Below are 23,032 nucleotides of genomic sequence, written 5' to 3'. Positions count from 1 at the left end.
CTCTTTACCACACCGTCTAGCTACCAATTCTACCTGCCCAATACCCTTCACCAAACTTAACCCCCGCACTAACGCGTCTCCCGAAACTCGAAAATCCACCCCGCTCACTACACAGGCATACTGCACCAGTACATCTTCCAACTCGCACCAGTTAACAATCTTATCTCTGTCCATCTCCGCTCTGCTGCCTGCGCGATTCCACAGCCCCTGACAATCCAATCCCGGACGAGCCCCCACAAATGTAACACTTACCCAACAGGCTGGTATATGTCTAGGGGAAAAGGAGATCCAGCCACTCACCAACCCCACCTCCCGTACATGCAGGTGCTGTGAGAATCAAGTTTATGCCTCATGTACACATGCAATATCAAACTCACACCAGATACAGTTATGGAATACACTTTAAAGATTTTACTAAAACTAAGAGTACTATGCAATACAGTATATATGAAGGAAAAGAAAATAAAGTAAAAGGCGCCAACTTATCAAAGTTCAGTCAGTTTAGTGCACATCATTGGAGCTCAACCATCAAACCATTCGACCCCTCGTCGCTTGCCTCCGACCTCCACGTCCTCACACCTGGGACCACCCAGGTGGTCAACCGAGCAATGCAGTGCACGTCCACCTTCCTCGGTGTCTCCTTCCCACCTCCCCTGAAAACACTGCGAAACCCCCAAGCTCCCAGCCTCACAAGACAAAATAACATTCTCCATTGGTTAAAAAATGATTACAATCCCCATATCAGCAAGTCCAAAGCTAAACAACTGCGAGAGAAAACACTTAGCAAACATAAAAACATTCCTACTCCAGCAAACCAAAGAAGTCATTTTGATTAACATACACAGTACATCGTACACCTGAGATCAACAATAGCTGTTTTTTAGACTAAGAGCTGGATGGCTAGATAAATTTAGTTTAAACCTGACTCCATGCTGCCCAATCCTATCACCTCGCGGACACAAGGTTTGCTCTCTGCTCTGTAGTGGGTACTTTCTCACAAGTGTACTTACAGAAATCAGAATACTGAAAATGATTGTCACGTTTTTCATATATTCAAAGCGACCCATCTTAATAGTCATTGGCTGATGCCTTTAGTCACTGTAAAGAGCGTCTGGACCTGTTGGAAACCAAACAGAGGCACAATTATCCTTCGAGTATCAGACCCTGATTGGCCTGTTGAACACATCACCTCAGTAAAAACAGAAAATACCAGAAAAACTCAGTTTAGTCTGCAAAGTTAACATTTCAGGTGAACCAAACCACTTATCCTGATGAAGGGACTTGGACCTGGAATGTTGTCACTGTTTATTTTCCTGCAGATGCTGCCTGACCTGCTGGGCATTTCCAGCAGTTTCTGTTTGTGTTTTGCTTTCTCAACATCTGCAGTTTCTCAACTTTAATTTCATCTTAACTTTGCCAAAACTAAGTAGATGATTTGGCCTGATTCAAATGTAGAACGTGCTCCCCGGAGATAGTTTGCAATGGTTCTGAGGGGTTGTCACTTATAGACAAGTTGCAGCAACATAAAGGGGCAGAGACTGCTTTCTCCATAGCAGATGATGGTCTGTGATGTTCTGTGGCCACGAGCAGGACATCCTGAACTGGAGCTGCTCACCTTCAGTGTTGGAACAGCTAACATGAGCAAGTAGATCATGGGAATGCTGTTTAAGTCTAGACCAAATCAATTGTCAAGGATCCACCAGACCTTCCTTTCATATCATGTGTGTACTGTACATGAGGCACTGAAAGGACCGGATAGAGTGGGCATGAAGAGAATGTTTCTAATAGTGGGAGGGCACAGCCTCAGTATATAAGGACATCCCTTTACAGCAGAGATGAGAAGGATTTTCTTTAGCCAGAGGGTGGTTAATCTGTGGAATTCATTGCAACATATGGCTGTGGAGGCCACGTCATTGAGTATATTTAAAGCATAGGTTCTAGATTAGTAAAGGCAGCAAAGGTTATGAGAAGGAGGCAGGAGAATGGGGTTAAAAGGGGTTAAATCAGCCATGGTCAAATGGTGGTGCAGACTTGTTGGACCAAATGTAGTAATTCTGCTTCTATGTCTTATGATGTTCTGGTCTCAAAAAGGCAACCTTTATTATAGTAAAGATCCCCACTGTCCAGCCCATGCCATCTCTCACAGCTACCATTGGCAGGAGGTACAGAGGCTTAAGGTGCCACATTACCAGGTTCTGGAACATCTACTGACCTTCAACCAGTCAGTTCTTGAATCAACCCGTACAACTCTAACCACTGGAATGTAATGTTTAATCTACTACAATAGCAATCCGACAACAACTTTGATCAATTGGCACTAAGATGGAGTTTGTTTTAATTGATTCTAATTGTGATCTTTCATGTTGAAATTGTGCACAATTTATGTTTTACTTGTGAATGTAGCTTCCATGATGTGTGGTGCTGCTGCACCTGTACTCACGTGTACTTACATATATGACTTTGACATGTCTACACTATCTGCATACCTGTTAGCATGAGGCCACTCTTACATTCTGGTTCCTGTCCAGTAAACCATCTCTGAGCTGTCTGGATCTAAATACCTCATTAGTTAGGTGGACAAATATTGTACATAATACTCCAAATATGGTCTCATCAATGTGCTCTGTAACTAAGTCATAACCACCCACTTTTGCATTCAATTTCCCTTGCAATTTATTCTGACAACTTGTTAACATTCCAAATTAATTGCAGAGCCGACATACTGCGTAGATAGTCTGCAGAGAACGCAGATCACTCTGCACCACTTTCCTTTCCTGCCAAGACAGACAATACCAATTCTTCTATGTTACATTTTCATTTACTGGACTTTTACCTATTCATATGCAAAAACAAGGTAACATCTAGGCATGGGCTAATAAGCAGCCAGAAGTATTCCTGCATCAAGAAATTACCATCTCCAACAAGAGAGAGTCCATTTATTCTCAATATTCAATGGCACAACCATTACTTATTGCCTCATCGTGCTTTCTGGGGTGGGGAGGGGGGAGGTCACCATTGCTCGGAATCTCGGGCGAACCAGCCAATTACTACTACAAGAGCAGGTATATGGCTGAATATACTAAGGAAGGTGCCTTATCTCCTGATACTCCAAAGCTTTCCCAGGTAAAAGGGTCATCAGGAAAATTCTCCAATTCCCTAGCTGAAAGCAGCTTCTACAATAATAAAAACATCAGCCAGGATTCGAGAGATCAACTGTTTTGATTGACATACAATAGCTTGCAGTAACCATTCATTCTTTCCAAAATGAGTGCAGTGGATGCCACTTACAAAATGCACTGCAGTTACGCACCTAGACTATCCTAATTACACGCTCATAGCTTGCAGATCTATCCTGACAACAACAAATGCTAAGTGCTTGAAAACACCATCATCTACAGGCTCACTTACACACCATTTTGACTTGGAAACAGTGTGGCGCTGGAAGAATGATGACTCTTGCAGGTTGCCCCCAGCATATCCTTGGACTGTGTTTGTTGTTAATGTATTTCACTGTATGTTTTCACGTACATGTGACTAATCTCTATTTTTATAAATATATTATCGGTCCTTTATCATTCCTAGGTCATTGGAGCATCAATTGTGCTGAAGAAACCTTTCAGGGCAGTTTCACTAATTGTGTACATGAATTCCACATTCAATGCATTGAGCAGAAGCTCTTCGGTAGCACCATCCAATTGGTCCCACTCTCCTACTCTAAGCCCAGAGCCCTGCAGCATTTTCCACCAGCAACACCAGCAATTAGTAGACTCCCAGTCCTAATATCTGCTGCATGCAATACAATCTCTTCACATCGCTTCTGTTTCTTGCATCAACAATGCTAAATACAGCCAAGCAGTCTGCTTGTGGAGAAGCTGGAAATCTTGAGCAACTCAGCAGGTCAGGCAGCATCTAAGGAGGGGAATAAAAAGTCAACGTTTCGGGCTGAGACCCTTCATCAGGACTGGAAAGGAAGGGTACAGAAGCCAGTATGAGAAAGTAGGGGAAGGGGAAGAGGCACAAGTTGGCAGTTGACAGGTAAAACAGCTGTGAGGAGGTTGGTGGATGGTGGGAAAGAGGGTACGATTTGAGAATCTGGGAGGGGATACAGGCGGAAATTGTAAAGGGCAGAGAAGGAGGAATCTAATAGGAGAGGACAGTGGACCAAGGAAGGGGCAGGGGAACCAGCAGGTGGTGATGGGCAAGTGAGAAGAGAAGGGTTGAGAGGGGTACCAGAGTGGGGAATGGGAAAGAAAGAACAGGGGGAAAGGAGAAATGATCGGGTTAGAAATGCTCATGCCTTCAGATTGGAGGGTACCCAAATGGAATATGAGGTGTTGCTCCTCCAACCTGAGCTTGGCCTCATCATGGCAGAGTAGAGGAAGCCATGGACAGACATAGCAGAATGGGAATAGGAAGTCAAATTGAAATGGATGGGCACAAGGAGATCCCCTGTACATCACCTGTCAGCTCCCCCTTCTCCCTCGTTATTCCATGACTTGCTGCACGCTTTCTGCATCTAGTGAGGCTTTATAAATGTTAGTTAGGCCACAGCAGAAGGTTTGTGTGCGGTGGTCACCCCACCTGAGGGAAGTGCAAAGGAGATTCACCAGGCAGTTACCTGCAGTAGAACATTTCACTTACTGGATGAGGAGAGTCTGGAGAGGTTGTGTCTGTTTTCCTTGAATTAGTGGGGGCTGAGAGGGCAGAGGGGGTGGCTTGAAGCAGATGTATAACATAATGAAGAGTAAAGAAAGGGTGCATAGTGGGAAACCTTTGTTTTATAGCAGACCTTTATAAAGCTAAAAGGCATGGTTTTAAGGGAAGGGATAAGTGAGAGAGGGGAACGGAGAAGCTTGTTTTCACCCAGAGGGTGGTTCATGTCTGGACCACTCTACCTGAGGGGGTGGCAGAGGCAGAGGCTTCACCACATTTAACAAGTACAGAAGGGCTTTACCAAGTGCTGGTAAATAGAATTAGTATGGAGGAGTACAATGGATATCGAGGGTCCAGAGGCTGTATAACTGTGCTGTATGACTCTGAATAACACTAAGTATATACATGTCTATTAAACAGCTAAGCTAAAATATGTAGTACAAAAATAGCAGAAATAAAAATGTCATGAGGTAGTGTTCATGGGTTCAATGTTCATTTAGAGATCGGATGGCTGAGGGGAAGAAGCTGTTCCTGAATCACTGAGTGTGTGTCTTCAGGCCTCTGTACCTCCTTCCCGATGGTAACAGTGTGAAGAGGCATGTCCTGGCTGGTGGGGATCCTAATGATGGACACCACCTTCCCAAGGCACCATTCCTTGAAGATGTCTTGGATACTATGGAGCTTGGTACCCATGACGGAGCTGACTAATTTTACAAGTTTCTGCAACTTATTTCGATCTTGTGCAGTAGCCCCCCCCCCCCCATACCAGACGGTGATGCAGCCAGTATATGTACTGTATATTTGTATATCTATTTTATCTTTTTGTGTACAAACAGTTGTGACATACATCTTGCTGTGACTGTTACATTGCTTATTTGGGGAGCATCGATAGCACTTGAAAGGATTCAGACCGATTAACAGCTGGTGAACATTGTCACACTCAAGAGTTTAGTCTATGGTCCGGTGTACCTGCCTTATCTGGGTTTAAGTTGTTCACTTTCCTACCAGTTGGGTTTTCACAATGAAAAGGAAATGGTGTGTGATTCACTTTTTATTCACTTGACATTTGTACTTCGCTTATCAGAATCACTTGGATTTAATTTGTTTCTAGCTTGACTGAGTTTGTTGTCCTTTAGTAGTTGAATGCTGTAGGGGAACAGCAGAAAAAAACATGTTACCTTCTACATCCTTCTCCAAACTCCACAAAGTCCTACCTTGTGTAGATCCGATCACAGTACTGCATTAATTTCTTAAAATTTGGTTCCTAGGGATCAAACAGATTGTCAAAGCATTAGAATTTCATACAATGCTCAGGTAAGAAATCCACTGTAACGTCATCCTGAGGTGATTGAATACAGCACAGCTTTATCATACACGAAATCCAAAAGCTCAGATGCATGGAATCAGCATCATTGTGGTTATCAAAGGCCTTCTGCAGCATAACTCAAGCATCTAACTAGAAGTGTGACAATAAATCTCAGCTGACTTTCCAGTGAAAAGTTAAGGGAGTATTGCACCATCCTGCCTTTTGGATGGGAAGTTGTCGCAGTCAAATCACATCCATCTGCTTTGTGCAGACAATGCAAGATGGGGTCGCCTTGGTAGCGTGGCGGTTAGTGTGACGCTGTTATAGCTCGAGGCGGAGTTCAGAGTTCAATCCCGGCTTCCGCTGTAAGCAAGTTTGCATGTTTGTTTCTCATGTGTGCATGGGTTTTCCCACAATCCAAACAAAGACTAGTTAGTAGATTAACTGGTCCCGTGATTATTCGTGGGTTATATCAGTGGTTTGCTGGTTGGTGTGGCTCAAAGGGCTGGAAGACCCTGTCCCACGCTGTATCTCTAAATAAAATAAACAAGCAACTTGCATTGAACTGTTTGCAAAAGAGCAGGGAGGTTCTCCCAGCACTGGTCAATACTTACTCCTCAACTAAACTTAATACATCCAACAAACTGACCGTATCTTACTGGTGATAAAGGATCATTGACCTGAAACACTGACTCTTTCTCTTTCCAAAGTTAAGGACTGACCTGCTGAATTTATCCAGCAGTTTCTTCTGTTTGTATGCTGGATTTCCAGCATCTGCATTTTAAATCACTTCAGTGTTCATGCACAAAATTGCTGCCTCTTTCCCAACAATAGAGCATGGATTACACATCTCAAACTGCTAGCTTAGCTGAAAAGCATTGCAGAAAGACTGTCGGTTTCGTTTTCCCAGTACCTTGAGATGCCTACCGTAAGCGCTCATAGTTGGTGGCAGGTAGGAGGACAGGGATGTCCTGACCTTTAACTATCATGTGCTGTTTTAACAGGTGGATTGCTGAGGTTATCATCATTTTGATGAAGGCTCCTTGACCTAAGACGCTGTCTTTTGTTTTTCTCCAGTTCACTTGAACAGACATAAAACCAATTAGGTTCAGAGCAGATAATCTGATCCTCAAATCACAAATGTTTCTCTGTCCACTGCACCAGTGCTAAAATCTTTTAACAGGATCTGAAAAATGGCAAAAATGAGAGGGTAATATTGTCAAATGAAGGAAATTTAATGTGATTCAGGTAAAAAAAATGATGTGTGTGAATATGTGTGAGTGTGCGTGCGTGCACGCGCTCGTGTGTGTGTGCGTGTGTATGTGTGCGCGTGCATATGCACACATGTGTACATGTCACTGTGGCCTCTGTGCCATTTCTGAATCGTGAGCAAATGAGTGACATTATGAGGAGCCACTTTGTGTTTTCCAGGCACTGCTCTGAGCACTCAGCTCATTATTGCAGTAAGGCTCCACAGAAGGAACAGACATTGCAACACACTTCCTTTAAAGGTCACCATCATTGATATCAGAGGAAAAGGTCATCTGAGAAATTGACTGAATCTCCCTGAGTTTGCTTTTGCCCTTTGTTATTCTTAAATCCTGTTTAAAGGTTTCATTTTCTTACACCAGAAATATATTCACGCATTATCACATTTTTGGATTATAATGCAAAAGATTTACTCGTGCATTATCTACCCATTCCCATGAGCAGATTTCACATCCAATTTGATCTGGTGTATTTCCCGCAGAATTAAAACCCAACACTCTCCCTAAAGTTAAACAAAACAAACTGCTGTATGCTACGTTGCAAATATTAAATATTCAGTAATGTTTTGAAAAGGTCACAAACTCTTATTGCACATAATTCAGCAACACTGGCCACAGGTTCTAATTTCTCCAACAAATACATCACAACTTGTCAAACTTGTCAAATCCAGTTCAAGATTGCTTAATGCCATTTCCAGTACACAAGTATAAAGGAGAACAAAATAATTGTTACTCCAGATGCGATGCAGCACAAAAAATTAGTATATGATAAAGAACATAATAATAAAATCACAAAAAATATAAATATATAAGATAGCTTAGATACATTGATTGTATGTCCAGAGTGACACCAGCTATAGGAGTACATAAGGTGACTCTGACAGGAAGTGAATATTGGTGGTTGTGTGGGGATGTGGAGTGGTGGGTTAATGGGTGGAGGTGCTGATCAGCCTTACTGCTTGGGGAAAATAATTGTTTTTGAGTCTGGTGGTCCTGGCGTGGATGCTACATAACCTCCTCCCTGATGGGAGTGGGACAAAGAGTCCAGGAGCAGGGTGGATGGGATCCTTCATGATGTTACTGGCCTTTTTCTGGCCAGAAAGTAGCTGTTCTTGACCTAGTGATGTGAGTCCTGAGGCTCCTGTACCGACCACCTGGTGGCAGCAGTGAGAAAGCAGCACGGCCTGCGTGGTGAGGATCTTTGATAATGGTGCTGCTTTTCTATGGCAACTTTTCATGTCGATGTGCTCAGTGGTTGGGAAGGTTTTACCTGAGATGTACTGGGATAAATCCACTACCTTCTGCAGGATTTTCTGCTCAAGGACATTGGTATTCCCAACCAGGCCATAATGCAGCCAGTCAGCACACTTTCCACAAAATATCTATAGAAGTTTGCCAAGGATTTTGATGACATGCTGAACCTCCGCAGACTCCTGAGGAAGTAGAGGCACTGTTGTGCTTTCTTCACAATTGTATTTATATGTTTGGTCCAGGACAGGTCCTCTGAGATAGTGATACCCAGGAATTTAAAGTTACTGACTCTCCCCACCTCTGATCCTCCAATGATTTCTGCCTCATGGATCTCTGATTCCCCTCTCCTGAAGTCTACAATCTGTTCCTTGATCTTACTGACATTGAGTGAGAGGTAGTTGTTATTACACCTCTCAGCTACGTTTTCAATCTCCCTCCTGTATGCTGATTCATCACCACCTTTGATACGGCCCACAACTGCGGTGTTGTCAGCAAACTTGTATACGGTGTTGGAGCAGTACTTAGCCACACAGACACAGGTGTAAAGCGAGTAGAGTAGGGGGCTAAAGACACATCACTGTGGTGCCCCTGTGCTGATGGAGATTGTGAAGATGTTTTTGCCAATTCTAACCGACTGGGACCAGAAATTGAGGAAATTCAGGATCCAATTGCACAAGGGGGTATTGGTCCCAGGTCTTGGAGTTTACTGATTAGTTTTGAGGGGATGATGGTGTTAAATGTTGAGCTGTTATCGATAAAGAGCTGTATGCATCTTTATTGTCCAGATGTTCCAGGGTTGTGTGAAGAGCCAACAAGATGGCGTCTGCTGTAGACCTGTTGCTTCAGTAGGCGAATCGGAGTGGATCCAAGTCACCACTCAGACAGGAGCTGATATGCTTCAACACCAGCCTCTCAAAACATTTCATCGTTGTGGATGTAATTGCCACTGGGCGACAGTCATTGAGACAGGTTACCATGTTTTTCTTGGGCACCAGTACGACTGAAGCCTGCTTGAAGCAGGTGGGTACCACACACTGTTGGAGTGAGAGGATGAAGATATCCATGAAGACACCAGCCAGTTGGTCAGCACAGATCTTCAGTACTCAGCCAGGTATTCCATCCAGACCGGATGCTTTCCTTGGATTCACTCTCTTGAAGGCAGTCTGCATGTCATCTTCAGATACTGAGACCAAAGGATCACCGGGAGACAGTGGGGTGTGCGATGGTTCCTCCCTGTTCTGGTGGTCAAAGTGAGCTCATATGGAAGTGAAGCTTTGCTGTCCGCTTTGTCGCTAGGTTTAGCTTTGTAGGAGGTTGTGGCATTCAAACCCTGCCACAGCTGTTGAGAGTCTCTCGTTGTTTCCAGTCTAGTCCAGAGTCTCCATTTCACCCGAGAGATGCTTTCCGGAGACCATACCTGCACCTCTTGTAGCATTCTTGATCGCCAGACTTGAATGCCTCTGACTTGGCTCTCAGCAGATTCCAGATTTCATTGTTCATCCAGGGCTTCTGATTGGGGAAGACCCTGACGATTTTGTGGGGACGCAGTCATCTTCAGCTATTTTACTGGAGTTTGTAATGACCCTGGTGTAGCTGTTTGGGTGTTCAGATGAGTGCAGCAACTACAATGCAGTTTCCGTACCATGCAGTGATGCAGCATGTTTGAATGCTCTCTACAGCACATCTGTAGAAGGTTGCATTGATGTGCATACTCCAGCTCTCCTCAGCCTCATCAGCAAGTTGGTGAACCTTCTTGATTGTGCGGGACCTTGAGAGATGTGCATTTCTAGGAGTCTGAAGCTGCTCATCGTTTCTACCACTGTGCTGCCAATGTAAAGAAGGGTGTGAGTGGTGCGAGTTCTCCCAAGGTAGATAACCATCTCCTTTGTCGTTGTGGAAGAGGTAATTTTCCTGGTATAGCCTTCCTCTTCCCCTCTGAGGGCCATCATTGTTTAGAGCATCAGGAAGGGAGGTGTCACCAATAGTCAACGCTGTTTTTCCTTGCGTGAATAGTACTGCTGTAATATAATGAGCTTAAAGCTTTTCTGTTCAACAATATTATGTGAAATCTTTGATTTTAATCCCACACACAGAAAACAGAAATACCTGAATTCAGTTTGCACATGAATAAATTAGCTGCGTTCGGAGATTTTGGGGAAACCATCTACCTCTCGTCACAGAGTTATTGGCCATTGCATGTTTAATGTTCCCAGTTTTGACCAAGAATCTTCGAGGACACTTCTATCCCACTGTTATAAGTCTACTGAATAGTCTCCTTGTACAATAATGGACCTCGCAACCTACCTCTTGTAGCCTTGCACATTATTGTCTTTCTGCATTTGTATTTTCTCTGCAACTGTTACATTTTATTCTGCATTCCGTGATTGCTCATTCCTTGCACTACCTTGATGTACTGATATAATGAAATAATCTGTATGAATGGCATGAGAAACATTGTTTTTCACCGTCCCTCAGAACATGAGATCAATAATTTACCAATTATTTTTAACTGTTTCTTTCTCCACAGGTGTCGCCTGGCCTCCTAAAGATTCAAATATTTTCCAGTTTTAGATCTTATCTCCAGCATCTGCAGTATTTTTAACATTTTCATTCACGGGTTTAACGTTGTTGGACTCACTATTGGTGAAGTGGTCCTTGGCCATTGTCTGTGAGTCAAGGCAGTTGACTACAGCTCACTCACAACCAGACCAACAAACAAGGCCAGAGTGCCCCAATGCGTCTTGAATTCTGGCAAATTTTCACTGTCACTCCAATCTTGCTTTCAACTTCGCACCCAGCTGCTTTGACAGATCAGTGACAGATCGAGAGCCACTAATGTGCAAACATCAGAGACTTCCTGCTTATCACCAGGAACCAGCAGTGGCAGCCAATTGAGACGAAAATAAATCTTCAAATAAGATCACAGCAGGCAAAACCCTGCCAGGATCCTTCAGTGATATGTTAACATTTAAAAGCCTGCCTCTCGGCAGATTAGAAGTAACTTCTGTGTGAGGCAACACTGAATAAGGATATCAGTAACTGTGACTCTTAGAATCAATCAAAGAAAGTGAGAACACTTAGAGCCCAGAGTTGTTTCACTGCCTGCCTATAATTTATGCCTGTTCTCACTATACAGACAACTTCGGGGGAAGACAGAGGAAGTTGTATCTCAGGGTATTTTGAAGAGGCAGTACTTGCTTCATGCACTATTGCAAAAGAGCTCTGTCTCTTCCCTGTGTGGTTCAGACCTGCATTTACAACAGAACATCAAGCTCACATACAGAAAAGAGCAAGAGTAAGAAAGGGTGATTGTCTCTTGACCAGTGGTGCTCCGAGTTCTGCTTTATAAATGTCTGAATGTTTCCACAGCAATAAAATCATTCTGGCAGTCAGCAAAACTTTATATCACCCACTTCACCATGTGTTTGTTCTTCCATCTAACCATTAGGGATTCAATAGTGCAGGTCACAAAATCTACTCTTCATAAATAAACTTCAACAAACTGCCACAACAATAGCATTCTTTCCTTCAGGGAGTTTAGAATTAGAATATAATTGTCTCATGTGCCAAGATTCAATGAAGAGTTTACTTTGCTTTTACAGGTCAGATTATTGCATAGAACAAAACAGATGGGCAGATTAGCAAGGTGTTGAAAGCCATTTTGATCAGATGATGGAGGGGTTTAGAGGGTTATGAGCCAAGGCAGGCGGGTGGGATGGGGTAGGAGCAAGGCCCCGCTCCCATGCTCTATGATTCTAAGGTGTTAAAGCGACGAAGAAAGTGCAGTGTGGGTGAACAGCAAAAGATAGAACAAGGTTGTGAGGTCAAAGATTCCATCTTGTCATAATAGTCTTATCACAGTGGGGGAGAATCTGTCCTTGAGCTTGGTGCACATGCTTTCAGGTTTTTAGATCTTCAGCCTAATAGGAGAGGGACTGGTGCTATACTGTACTAGGAACATGAAGCACCCAGCCTTCCCAAACACCACAGCGTTAATGTAGGCAGGAGCACGTGCACCAACACCTTTCCTGAAATCAATGACTAGCTCTTTTGTTGACATTGAGGGATTGGATGTTGCCACCGAGCTCTCTGTCTCCTTCCTGAACTACAACTCTTGGCTATTTGTGACATGACGCAGTGTGGTGGTAACATCTGCAAACGCAGATGGAGTTAGAGCCGAGCTCAGAGCAGACAAATCTTTAAGGTATCCTGCATGGATTTCCTGTACTGCCAATCCTTGAAGGTTTCTCAAGAACTTAACTTCATCACAGCTCTCACTTTGGTTCTCATTAAGGACCACTGCTGAAGTAAAATTCTTGAGAAAACTTCAAGGATTGGCAGTAATATTAGTTAATAAACATGAAACTACAGAGGTTCATCTCCCATGTATCTCCTCGTCCCAGACAGAAATATTCAAAGGTAGATGGACAGGTTTCTGGACATAAGGGTTCCGGGGGATATGGGGATAAGACCAAGAGACCATTCCACTGCCTTCTCTCTGTAAACTTTGACACCCTTACTAATTAAGAACCTATTAATCTCCACTTTAAAGCTATTCAGTGACTTAGCCTCCATATCAATCTGTGGCAATAAACTCCACAGATTCAGCACCCTCTGGCTAAAGAAATTCTTCCTCATTTCTGTTCTAAAGGAATGCCTGTGTCTTCTGAGGCCGTGACTTCTGGTCTTGGAATCGCTCACTATCCTCTTCACGTCCACTCTATCTTGACCTTTCAACACTTCATAAGTTTCAATAAACTCCAGCAAGTACAGGCTCAAGTTAATCAAAAACTCCTCATACATTAACCCTTTCATTCCCAGGATCATTCTCATGAACCTCCTCTGGACTCTCTCCGTGCCAGTGATAGAAATTCACCACACCTAAAATCTCTTGCAATGCTTTGGTCGTGCGGAGCAGTGGTAAGTCCATAATAGCAGCAACTTTTACAGCAACAGTGTCACCCTTTCTGTGAAGATGCAGCTGTGGAGAAAGTCTTAAGCCAACATTGCCTGATTATCAGCTCGAGTTGTCTGCTATTAAGTCCTTGAAAAGTATGTGGAATGTAATAAGTGCTCAGTTTTGGATGCACTGGTGACAAGTATGTTATCCAGGTAAACAAAAAGAAAATCTGAATTGTTTAAGAGAGTCCATTAGTCACTGGAAAGTCTGTGTTGCATTTTTCACCCTAAATGGCATGCACTCAAACTCAAGTAGTTTGAGGTTATAACAGCAGTTTTGGGAATGACCTCAGTGCATACAGACTTCTGATGGTAACCCCTGACCAAGTCCACTTTGGAAAAAATTACCTTGCCAAAATGGCTTGAATATGGGGGACCACGTAACGATCAGGCATGGTGCCCTCATTAAGGTGACGGTAATCACTGCGTGGACGGAAACCACCATCGGAGGGGTGAAGCCCAACCTGCATACAATGCCAATCCTTTCCAATCCAAATTTAGCCTTTTCACTGGCCAGCTTTCCTGAGTGCTGTCTGGGCACAGACTGGCGAGCCACCTGTGGAAATGTGGTGCTCATCCCCTGCTTTGTGACCGTAGTGGAAAATGTGGGCTCGGTGAGGTTTGGGGATTCACCCAGCAGGTGAGTGAATTCACACGTGGTGATGCATGCGCTAGACAGAGTCATCGTGGGGAACTTACTGGGGGTACAGGGTAACGACCAAAGTCCTTTGCATCTACGAACTGGCAGTTCTTAAGATCGACTAACAGACGTAGGAAATCCGCACCTAGAAGAGGTCTAGCAACTCTAGCGAAGATGGTCCCATGTGTGGTGTCATCCGCTGAAGCAGAACATCAGGTGTCGTGTCCCAGAAGTCCGGGTCCTGTTGGATCCAGCAATGGCTGATGCCAGCAGCACACTCACTTGAGCGCCCGTGCAGCACACAAAGTATCGCCCTGAAAGGGTGTCCTTAATGACCAGTAGATGACCCTGGCAGCTGTAACCCAGTGTTCACAGACCTCTAACGTCCTGATGCTCTAGAACCGTCTAATATGCATGGCGGTCAGCACTTTTTGGCGTTCATGCTGAAGGGTGCATGGTAAAAACATAGACTGGGCATAGTCTGGTTTGGTGCTGTAGGCGTGAGTCTGTCGGGAGCTCTACTGACAGGGCTTATTGAGACACGAAGGGAAGAGAAACAATGCACTTCTGCCTAGATGTGTGTAGACTACTGGCCATTTTAACAAACTCCCTAGAGTCCTTCATGGGTCATTAGTGAGGGCTGTGTGAACCGGATCAGGCATTTGCTGCATGAAGAGTTCTTCAACAATACAACAAGGATGATGATTGCCCAGGAGAGACAGCATGTAGTCCAAAGGTCTCGTGTCTGACAAGGGGACCAACTGTTTGACCCACAAAGACTCAGACAATCCAAACGTCTGTAGTAGGTGAGTTTTCAGAGTGAAATATTTATCACCTGCAGTGACGTCTTCTGATTGACTCATCTCTCTGGCTATAGTGGAACTACTTAATGATGCTACGACACAGTAAAATTTAGTATTGTTGGCGGTAATTTCTTGTATTGGAGAATATGAATATTATGGAGTATAAAACTTTATGGAGTATAAAACTTAATGCTAAAAACTATGGTGTGTTGGTATATGCTAGGGAGAGGTGGCTGGGAGCGGTCGCCAGCTGTGAAGTTGCTGTGTAACCAAAACTGTGTGAAATGCTAAAGGACAATGATGTGTCAATATATGCTAATCAGGTATCCAATTGAATGTAGAGACAATATGTGTTAATGAACAGTAACTCAGGGATCTTTGAACATGTCGGCTGTGTAACTAAAGCAATGTAGAGACAATATGTAGGGATATTTTGCTTTGAACTTGTCGGCTGTGTAACTAAAGCAATGTAGAGACAATATGTAGGGATATTTTGCTTTGAACATGTCTGCTGTGTAATTAAAACTATATAGTCGACTAGAACAAATAAGTCAATAGGTAAAAACAATAGTAACTGTGATATGCACCGCTTGGATATGTTAATGCAGCTAAACCAGGTTTGCTTTAAAAAGCGGCTGTATCCGAGAATCAGGAGGCAGTCAGCGACCAGCTCAATGACTGTCTCAGCTTTGATTTGCAAATTAAAGTTTAACCCTTCTTGAAGAATCTTCTGCGTCTCCTGGTTATTTGAAAAGCACGAAAAACCACGACATAATTGGCGTCAGTCGGCAGGATTGGGCAGAGACCCGAGGAAGGGAAACGGCAGATTGGGAACGCTTCCCGGTCCTCTAGGGACCCCCACAAGGCTAACAGAATTATGGGTGCACCCAAAACAAAAGGAAAGCGCTTTTTTGCGACAATTTGGACTAAGAATTCTGTTGGCTTTGAGGAGGTCTTGGAGTCTCGGAAGTGTGGAACCGCTGCCAAAGGGTCTCTCCGGTCCAAAGAATCTGGCAGAATTGGGGGTTAACGGAGGAGGCTCAGAGGATTGCTCAAGAACACTGCAGTGAGGGTAAGTACAAATAAGTTAATACGTTAAGAAAAAAGTCCTCGCGGTTACCGCCTTGAGAGAAGGGTCTGCTCGGGCGAGGTGTTAGAATAGAGTTAGGGAAAAAAGTCCTCGCGGTTACCGCCTTGAGAGAAGGGTCTGCTCGGGCGAGGTGTTAGAATAGAATTAGGGAAAAAAGTCCTCGCGGTTACCGCCTTGAGAGAAGGGTCTGCTCGGGCGAGGTGTTAGAATAGAGTTAGGGAAAAAAGTCCTCGCGGTTACCGCCTTGAGAGAAGGGTCTGCTCGGGCGAGGTGTTAGAATAGAATTAGGGAAAAAAGTCCTCGCGGTTACCGCCTTGAGAGAAGGGTCTGCTCGGGCGAGGTGTTAGAATAGAGTTAGGGAAAAAAGTCCTCGCGGTTACCGCCTTGAGAGAAGGGTCTGCTCGGGCGAGGTGTTAGAATAGAATTAGGGAAAAAAGTCCTCGCGGTTACCGCCTTGAGAGAAGGGTCTGCTCGGGCGAGGTGTTAGAATAGAGTTAGGGAAAAAAAGTCCTCGCGGTTACCGCCTTGAGAGAAGGGTCTGCTCGGGCGAGGTGTTAGAATAGAGTTAGGGAAAAAAGTCCTCGCGGTTACCGCCTTGAGAGAAGGGTCTGCTCGGGCGAGGTGTTAGAATAGAGTTAGGGAAAAAAAGTCCTCGCGGTTACCGCCTTGAGAGAAGGGTCTGCTCGGGCGAGGTGTTAGAATAGAGTTAGGGAAAAAAGTCCTCGCGGTTACGCCTTGAGAGAAGGGTCTGCTCGGGCGAGGTGTTAGAATAGAATTAGGGAAAAAAGTCCTCGCGGTTACCGCCTTGAGAGAAGGGTCTGCTCGGGCGAGGTGTTAGAATAGAGTTAGGGAAAAAAAGTCCTCGCGGTTACCGCCTTGAGAGAAGGGTCTGCTCAGGCGAGGTGTTAGAATAGAATTAGGGGAAAAAAGTACATTAACAAGAGAGAATAACATGACAGGTAAAGGAACAGCAGTAGAGATTCTGAGCAAAAAATACCCATTTTTTCAAAATGAGATCACAAAAACTTCAGAAAAATGGGAAAAAAGAACCAAAAACCTGGTCACAAAGTGGCCAAAAGAAGGAACATTTGATGTAAGTTTGTGCGAAGAAATGGAGGAACTAACTAAAAAGTACAAATCAAAAGATAAATCTAAGAAAAGGGAGCAAAAAAGAGAACAAGAAATGGAAGTGCTAAAACTCTTTAGAACGGAGGGAGAAAGGCTGAGGAGGACAGGTAGAATATTGATTGCAAGTGAGAAAGATACAGAGGTGCTGGAGAAACTGTGTGTGTGTGTGTGTGTGTGTGTGTGTGTGTGTGTGTGTGTGTGTGTGTGTGTGTGTGTGTGTGTGTGTGTGTGTGTGTGTGTGTGTGTGTGTGTGTGTGTGTGTGTGTGTGCGTGTGTGTGCGTGTGTGTGCGTGTGTGTGCGTGTGTGTGTGTGTGTGAGAGAGAGAGAGAGAGAAAGATACAGTGAGAGGCTGGCAACAGAAAAGCCCCCTCCCTATAATGAGGAAGGAACCCCTAAGCAGTGCCCCCTGCTAATGGGAACAGTAAACATGCAGGGAGAAGTACAGGTTTGGGGTAATGAGGAGGAGAAAAAACAATATGAGAAGGAAAAAGCGGCGATATGGCAGGAGATGCAGGCAGAAAAGATAAAGATAGAACAGGTACAGAGAGAAATGCAAGAACAGATTGAACGGATGATATACTTGAGGGAGGCGAAGGAATATGAGGAGTACCGATTATACCATAGGAATAAACAGACTAGAGAAGGTGACTCATTTGAGGAGCAAGAGTTAAGTGGAGAGAGAGAGAGGGTGTGAGAATTTATGGGGAAGAGGTGGAGGGCAGAAGCCTAGAAGGACAGAAGGAGGCAGTAGGGGAGCGGCTTGCGGAAGTAGAGAGAGAGTCAGATAAGGTACAAAAATGGGATTACCAGGAGAGATGTGAAAAATATTCAAGGGGCCCACCAGGCATTGAATCAAGACAGAAAGGAAGGACTCCACAGGGAGACCGAGGGAAGAGCAGAACCCCGGAGACATTTATGTGGGAGGCAGTAAAGACATACCCAGAGACAGATGGGGAGTCAGGGGAGGAGGAAAGCCAGGGCAGGTGGGAAGGAGGAGGAAGAATGATGCCGTTGTTAGTTAAAGGATCAGGACAAGTGCAGTATATCCCTTGGGGATCCCAGGACCTAGAAGGGCTGAAAAACACTCTGCCCAATTTACATGAAGGAGCAGGGAAATGGATGAGAGCCTTTGAGGAAGAAACAGCAGGACGATTATTGGCTATGGGAGATTTGAAGGCACTGTTGATAAGGTTGATGGGAACCTCCAAATTTAACGAACTAATGGAAATGGCTGGCATAGTAAACTCGAACGACCCAAGAACTGATGGAGACGGGTTTGACAGAGTGAGGCAGAGGGTATGGCAGGCCCTCAGAAAGCTTTATCCGCCCAAAGTGGACCCCAAAGCCTTAAAAGGGGATCCACTGGGAGACACTGAAAACCCAGCAGCCTACGTAGAAAACCAGTTGAAAAGGTGGAGACTGGAGCAAGAGGTGGAGAATAGCTTATTTATGACCTCACTGTTCCGACATAGCATTTTGGATGCAATGCCGCCACAAGTAAAATCCAAACTGGAGGAGGTGGTTGGGCTAACGTCAAAGACCCCACGAGAATTTAGAGACCACGTAGTCCATGCCGTTGAGAAATACCAGAAAGACAAACGAAGGTTGACTGAGCAACAGGAAGAGGTGCAAAGAAAGTTAACACAAATGCAGCTCGAAGAACTCAAAAAGAAGGAAAAAGAGAAAAATAAAAAGATGCTGCCAACAACCACCGGTTCGAGTACAGCCATCGAACTGGACAAAACACTGCTATATGGAGGGGCCGATCATACTGTAAGACAAGGGCTGGAAAACCCCATGCCAATAATTAACTTTGAGGGAACATCCCCACAAATGTTCTATCAGGAACAAACTAAATTCAAACAGCCCAGACAGGACTGGAAGTCCCAAGGAGGGGGACAGAGGAGCTATGGGCAAAGGAGACCAGTGAGAAGACAGTGGGAAAGAGAGGTAGAGAGATTGTGCTGGGAATGTAATCAGCCAGCCACAGTATGCCCTTCACCTTCCCATGTCAGGAAAGTTTATTAAGACGGTAGGGTTATCGGGAAAACACAGTTAACACAGTGCACGGCTCCAGTGCGGTTGAGAATGGGAAGTAAAGAAATTGTTTTGCCGGTGCTAGTACTTAAAGGAACTCCGATTAATTTGTTAGGCAGAGATGCCTTGTTGAAACTGGAATTAAAATTAGAATGCACCAGAAAGGGGCTGAGTGTGAAAAGAGCAGGGGTTCAATTGATAGTGCAAGAAGACAAGAAGGCTAATGCCTTTTGGATAGGAGACATTGCAGATCAGATTCAGGAAACCTGGGAAAAATGGAAAAAGGGCGTGCAGGCTGTATTACCTAGGGCTGTAGTGCCCAAATCTGAGCTACATTGTACAGTGATTTTTGACGAGACTCAGAACAGGGAGTTAGAGGAGCGGTGGCACCTAGAGGTATGTACCCAGCAGCACCTGGAAGGGGAGGCTGTGATGATTGGAAAGCAAGGGGCAGCTCTACAAGTTAAGTGGAACACCTTTTTAGAAAAATGGTACAGGATACCGGAGGCTGCGCCCCACGTAACGTTGGTGATAAATAAGGGATATCAGTCTAAAGACTTAGGACCTTTAGTTAAGAGTGCTGAAACCGTAACAGTGTGGAGGAAAATCACGCCAGAGGTGTGGATATCAGAAGACAACAATTGTATTAAAATAATGGTAAGTGTAGATATGGTAGGGACAGTGAAAGAGGTCGAAATAACTCCCCAACCACACATGCCCTTGCTGGGAAAGGAAAGAGGCCAGCAGAAAGATAAAAGGTTAGATGAGTTGCCGCCTATTCTATGGTCACAGCATGACGCGGACGTAGGGAAAATAAAAACAGCTAGTCCGGTGGAAATAAAGCTAAAGAGAGGAGCAATTCCACCCAGGAGACCACGATACCCACTAAGACCAGAAAATAAAGAAGGAATAGCATCGACAGTGCAGGGGTTGCTTAAATAGGAGTGCTTAGTATTTGTTTGCATTTACCTACAGAGGCGCCCAGTATACCTATACCAGAATGCCGCAAGGATTTAAACATTCACCACACATTTTTAATCAGGTATTGAAGGCAGACCTAGAGGGCATGCCGTTGGGAAGTACATTGTTACAATATGTGGATGACCTGTTGATTTGCTCCCACAGCGAGGAACAGTGTAAGCAGGACACTGTAACTCTGTTAGAGAAGCTAGCGCACGGAGGACATAAAGTATCCAAAAAGAAACTGCAATTCTGCAAGCAGCAAGTGGAGTACTTAGGCAGGGTAATATCCAAGGGAGTGAAGGCGATAGCACCAGATCAGATTGAGGCAATAGCTAAGGCCCCAAAACCCCAGACTGTAGGGCAGATGATGACATTTTTGGGAATGGCAGGGTACAGCTCAGATTGGATAGGAGAATATGCTGAGATTGTGGCACCTTTAAGAAAGATAATGAAAGAAGCAGGACATACAAATTTGAAGAACGGCTTACAGTGGAATGGAGAGGCGGAGATAGCTTTCAGTACTATTAAGCAGGAATTGCAGTCAGCACCACAAAGTAGCAGAACTGCTGGAAAGAGGGAAATTTGTGCTGACACCAGCCAGGATAGCAGCGTATCAGATGCTATTGACATTTCCTGACATAACTATACAGAGATGCACTACCAGTAATATAGCCGATTTTGTCCCTTTAGACTATGAAGGAGAACCCCATGATTGTGTAGGGAAGACAATGGCATCTGCCAAATTGAGAGCAGATCTACGGTCAGAACCACTAGAGGAGATAGATAAACAGGTTCTGTTCGTAGACGGCTCTTGTTATAGGGATTATGATGGAAATCATGCAGGGTTCTCAGTAGTGCAACAGGATCAGTCGAGCTATAAGATTATTCGGATGGAGTCCTGTCCCCAACCGTGTTCCGCCCAACTAGCAGAACTCAAAGCTTTGACTGCTGCGTGTGAAATGATGGAAGGTGAGACAGTAGACATCTATACTGATTCAGCATATGCTCACGGAGTATGCCATTTGTTCGGGGCAGTGTGGAAGCAGAGAGGTTTTAGAAAAAGTAGCGGAGCTCCCATACAACATTGTCAGCAAATTCTAGACTTAATAAAAGCCATAATGAAACCTAAAGCATTGGCTGGTCAAATGCCAGGCACATAAAAAGGGAAATGATGTAATAACAAAGGGAAATCAAGCTGCAGACGAGGCAGCTAGAAAAGCGTCTGGATGTATGTCAGCCGTCATTGCCCCCCAGGTAAGCCTAACTCCAGAACCTGACGTGGAGGACCTAATTGAAATACAAGGTAAGGCAACTTTGGCAGAACAGACAATGTGGAGACGAAGGGAGGGCCAAGCAGAACCCGGAAGGCTTGTGGAGCACGGAAGATGGCTTGTTGGTAGCGCCCACCCCTCTACTGACGATTCTGATTTCAGAAGCGCATGGGATTGACCATTGTGCAAAGGGGGAAGTGATAAGGAAAATAAAGAAGGATGGTTTTTGGTCACCTTATTTACAGGCTTCAGTGGACTTTGTCTTATCACGGTGTGAGGTATGTGCACAAAATAATGTTCGGAAGGGAATTACAACCCCAATAGGCCACATTCCCGTACCTGAAGGACCATTTAAACATTTAATGATCGATTATGTAGACATGATAAAGACTGTGGTGAAATTCCTGACAAATGAAGTAATCCCCAGGTTTGGAATACCTACAGAAGTTAGCTCAGACAACGGTTCAGCTTTTATCCAGAAAGTGGTCAAACTGGTACTACAGGCGCTGAGGATAAAGCAAAGGTTTGGATGTGTATACCACCCTCAGTCGCAGGGCATGGTAGAGAGAATTAATGGAACCCTGAAAGCCAAATTAAACAAAATTTGTGCAGATACTAAACTTAATTGGGTCGATGCTTTACCGTTAGCATTGATGAGTTACCGCATGCAAACTAATCGAGTGACATGCCTGACACCGCACGAGATGCTCACTGGGAAGCTATCATACCTGTGATAGGGGTAAGCAAAACTGTTGAATGGATAAACTATATATACTATAATCAGCAGAGGTTCATCAACTACACCGATGATGCACTGGAGGCCTTAGGGCAACAGCTAGATGCAACTAGCAGGGTGGCGTGGCAAAACAGACAGGTACTGGATTGGCTGTTGGCAGAGAAAGGGGGTGTGTGTGTAATGTTTGAAGGCCAATGCTGCACTTTCATACCGAACAATACTAGCCCAGAAGGGTCTTTCACCCGAGCAATGGATAAGTTAAAGAATCTGCAGACGAAGGTCAAACAGAATGCAGGATTTGAACATCAGTTCTTTGATTGGTTGGAAAGTAGACTCGGAGGATGGGGAGCATGGCTGACTAAAGTAGCAATAACTGTCAGTATTGTATTGTTGAGCTGTGCGCTTGTGCTGTGTTGTTTTCTTCCTTGTCTCAAGTCTCTTGTAGTGCGTGCTGCAACCAAACAGTTTCCGATGCTCGTGACGATTGCTGAAGCTGGCGTAGTGGAGACAGAAACACCGGAAATGTATCGTTACAGCCTACAACACCTGCAGGATGAACAGGAGCAGAACGACAGTGTGGGAGTAGATTGTAAGGGCTTTTGAGTCTTTTTCCCTGTCTCAGGTACAAAGGGACAGGTTTTTGGCTCAGCGGCCCAGGGTAACAGCGAGAGAATACTTTGAGGTCTTGGCGCAGAAAATTATAGTTTAACCCGAGATTTGGGAATAAATGCTTGAGCTCATTGGGGCTTTTGTGCGCAGACTCTTAGTCTTCTCTCTGTGTGAGTGTGAGACCCAGAGGGGTCTCAAAGGGGGAATATATTGGAGAATATGAATATTATGGAGTATAAAACTTTATGGAGTATAAAACTTAATGCTAAAAACTATGGTGTGTTGGTATATGCTAGGGAGAGGTGGCTGGGAGCGGT

At 44.5% G+C, this 23,032-nt stretch overlaps 1 protein-coding gene across 3 annotated transcripts in view; it reads right to left on the bottom strand.

The window, feature by feature from the left end:
* Positions 1-23,032, bottom strand: part of LOC140729413 (tetraspanin-18-like) — a 443,646-nt gene that overhangs the window by 212,692 nt on the left and 207,922 nt on the right. For 2 of the 3 annotated variants that reach the window (XM_073049121.1, XM_073049120.1), the window contains 2 exons: positions 5,868-5,917; positions 1,011-1,117 (listed from right to left, as the gene is read on the bottom strand). In XM_073049121.1, coding sequence (XP_072905222.1) covers positions 1,011-1,079 — 69 coding nt within the window. In that variant the 5' untranslated portion in view covers positions 1,080-1,117; positions 5,868-5,917. Of the gene's footprint in view, positions 1-1,010; positions 1,118-5,831; positions 5,918-23,032 lie in introns of all 3 variants that reach the window. The other variant, XM_073049122.1, reaches the window with a different exon arrangement.

This window comes from Hemitrygon akajei, chromosome 6 (assembly GCF_048418815.1).
Source record: "Hemitrygon akajei chromosome 6, sHemAka1.3, whole genome shotgun sequence".
NCBI lineage: Eukaryota > Metazoa > Chordata > Chondrichthyes > Myliobatiformes > Dasyatidae > Hemitrygon > Hemitrygon akajei.
This window is presented reverse-complemented; position numbering and strand designations above follow the sequence as displayed.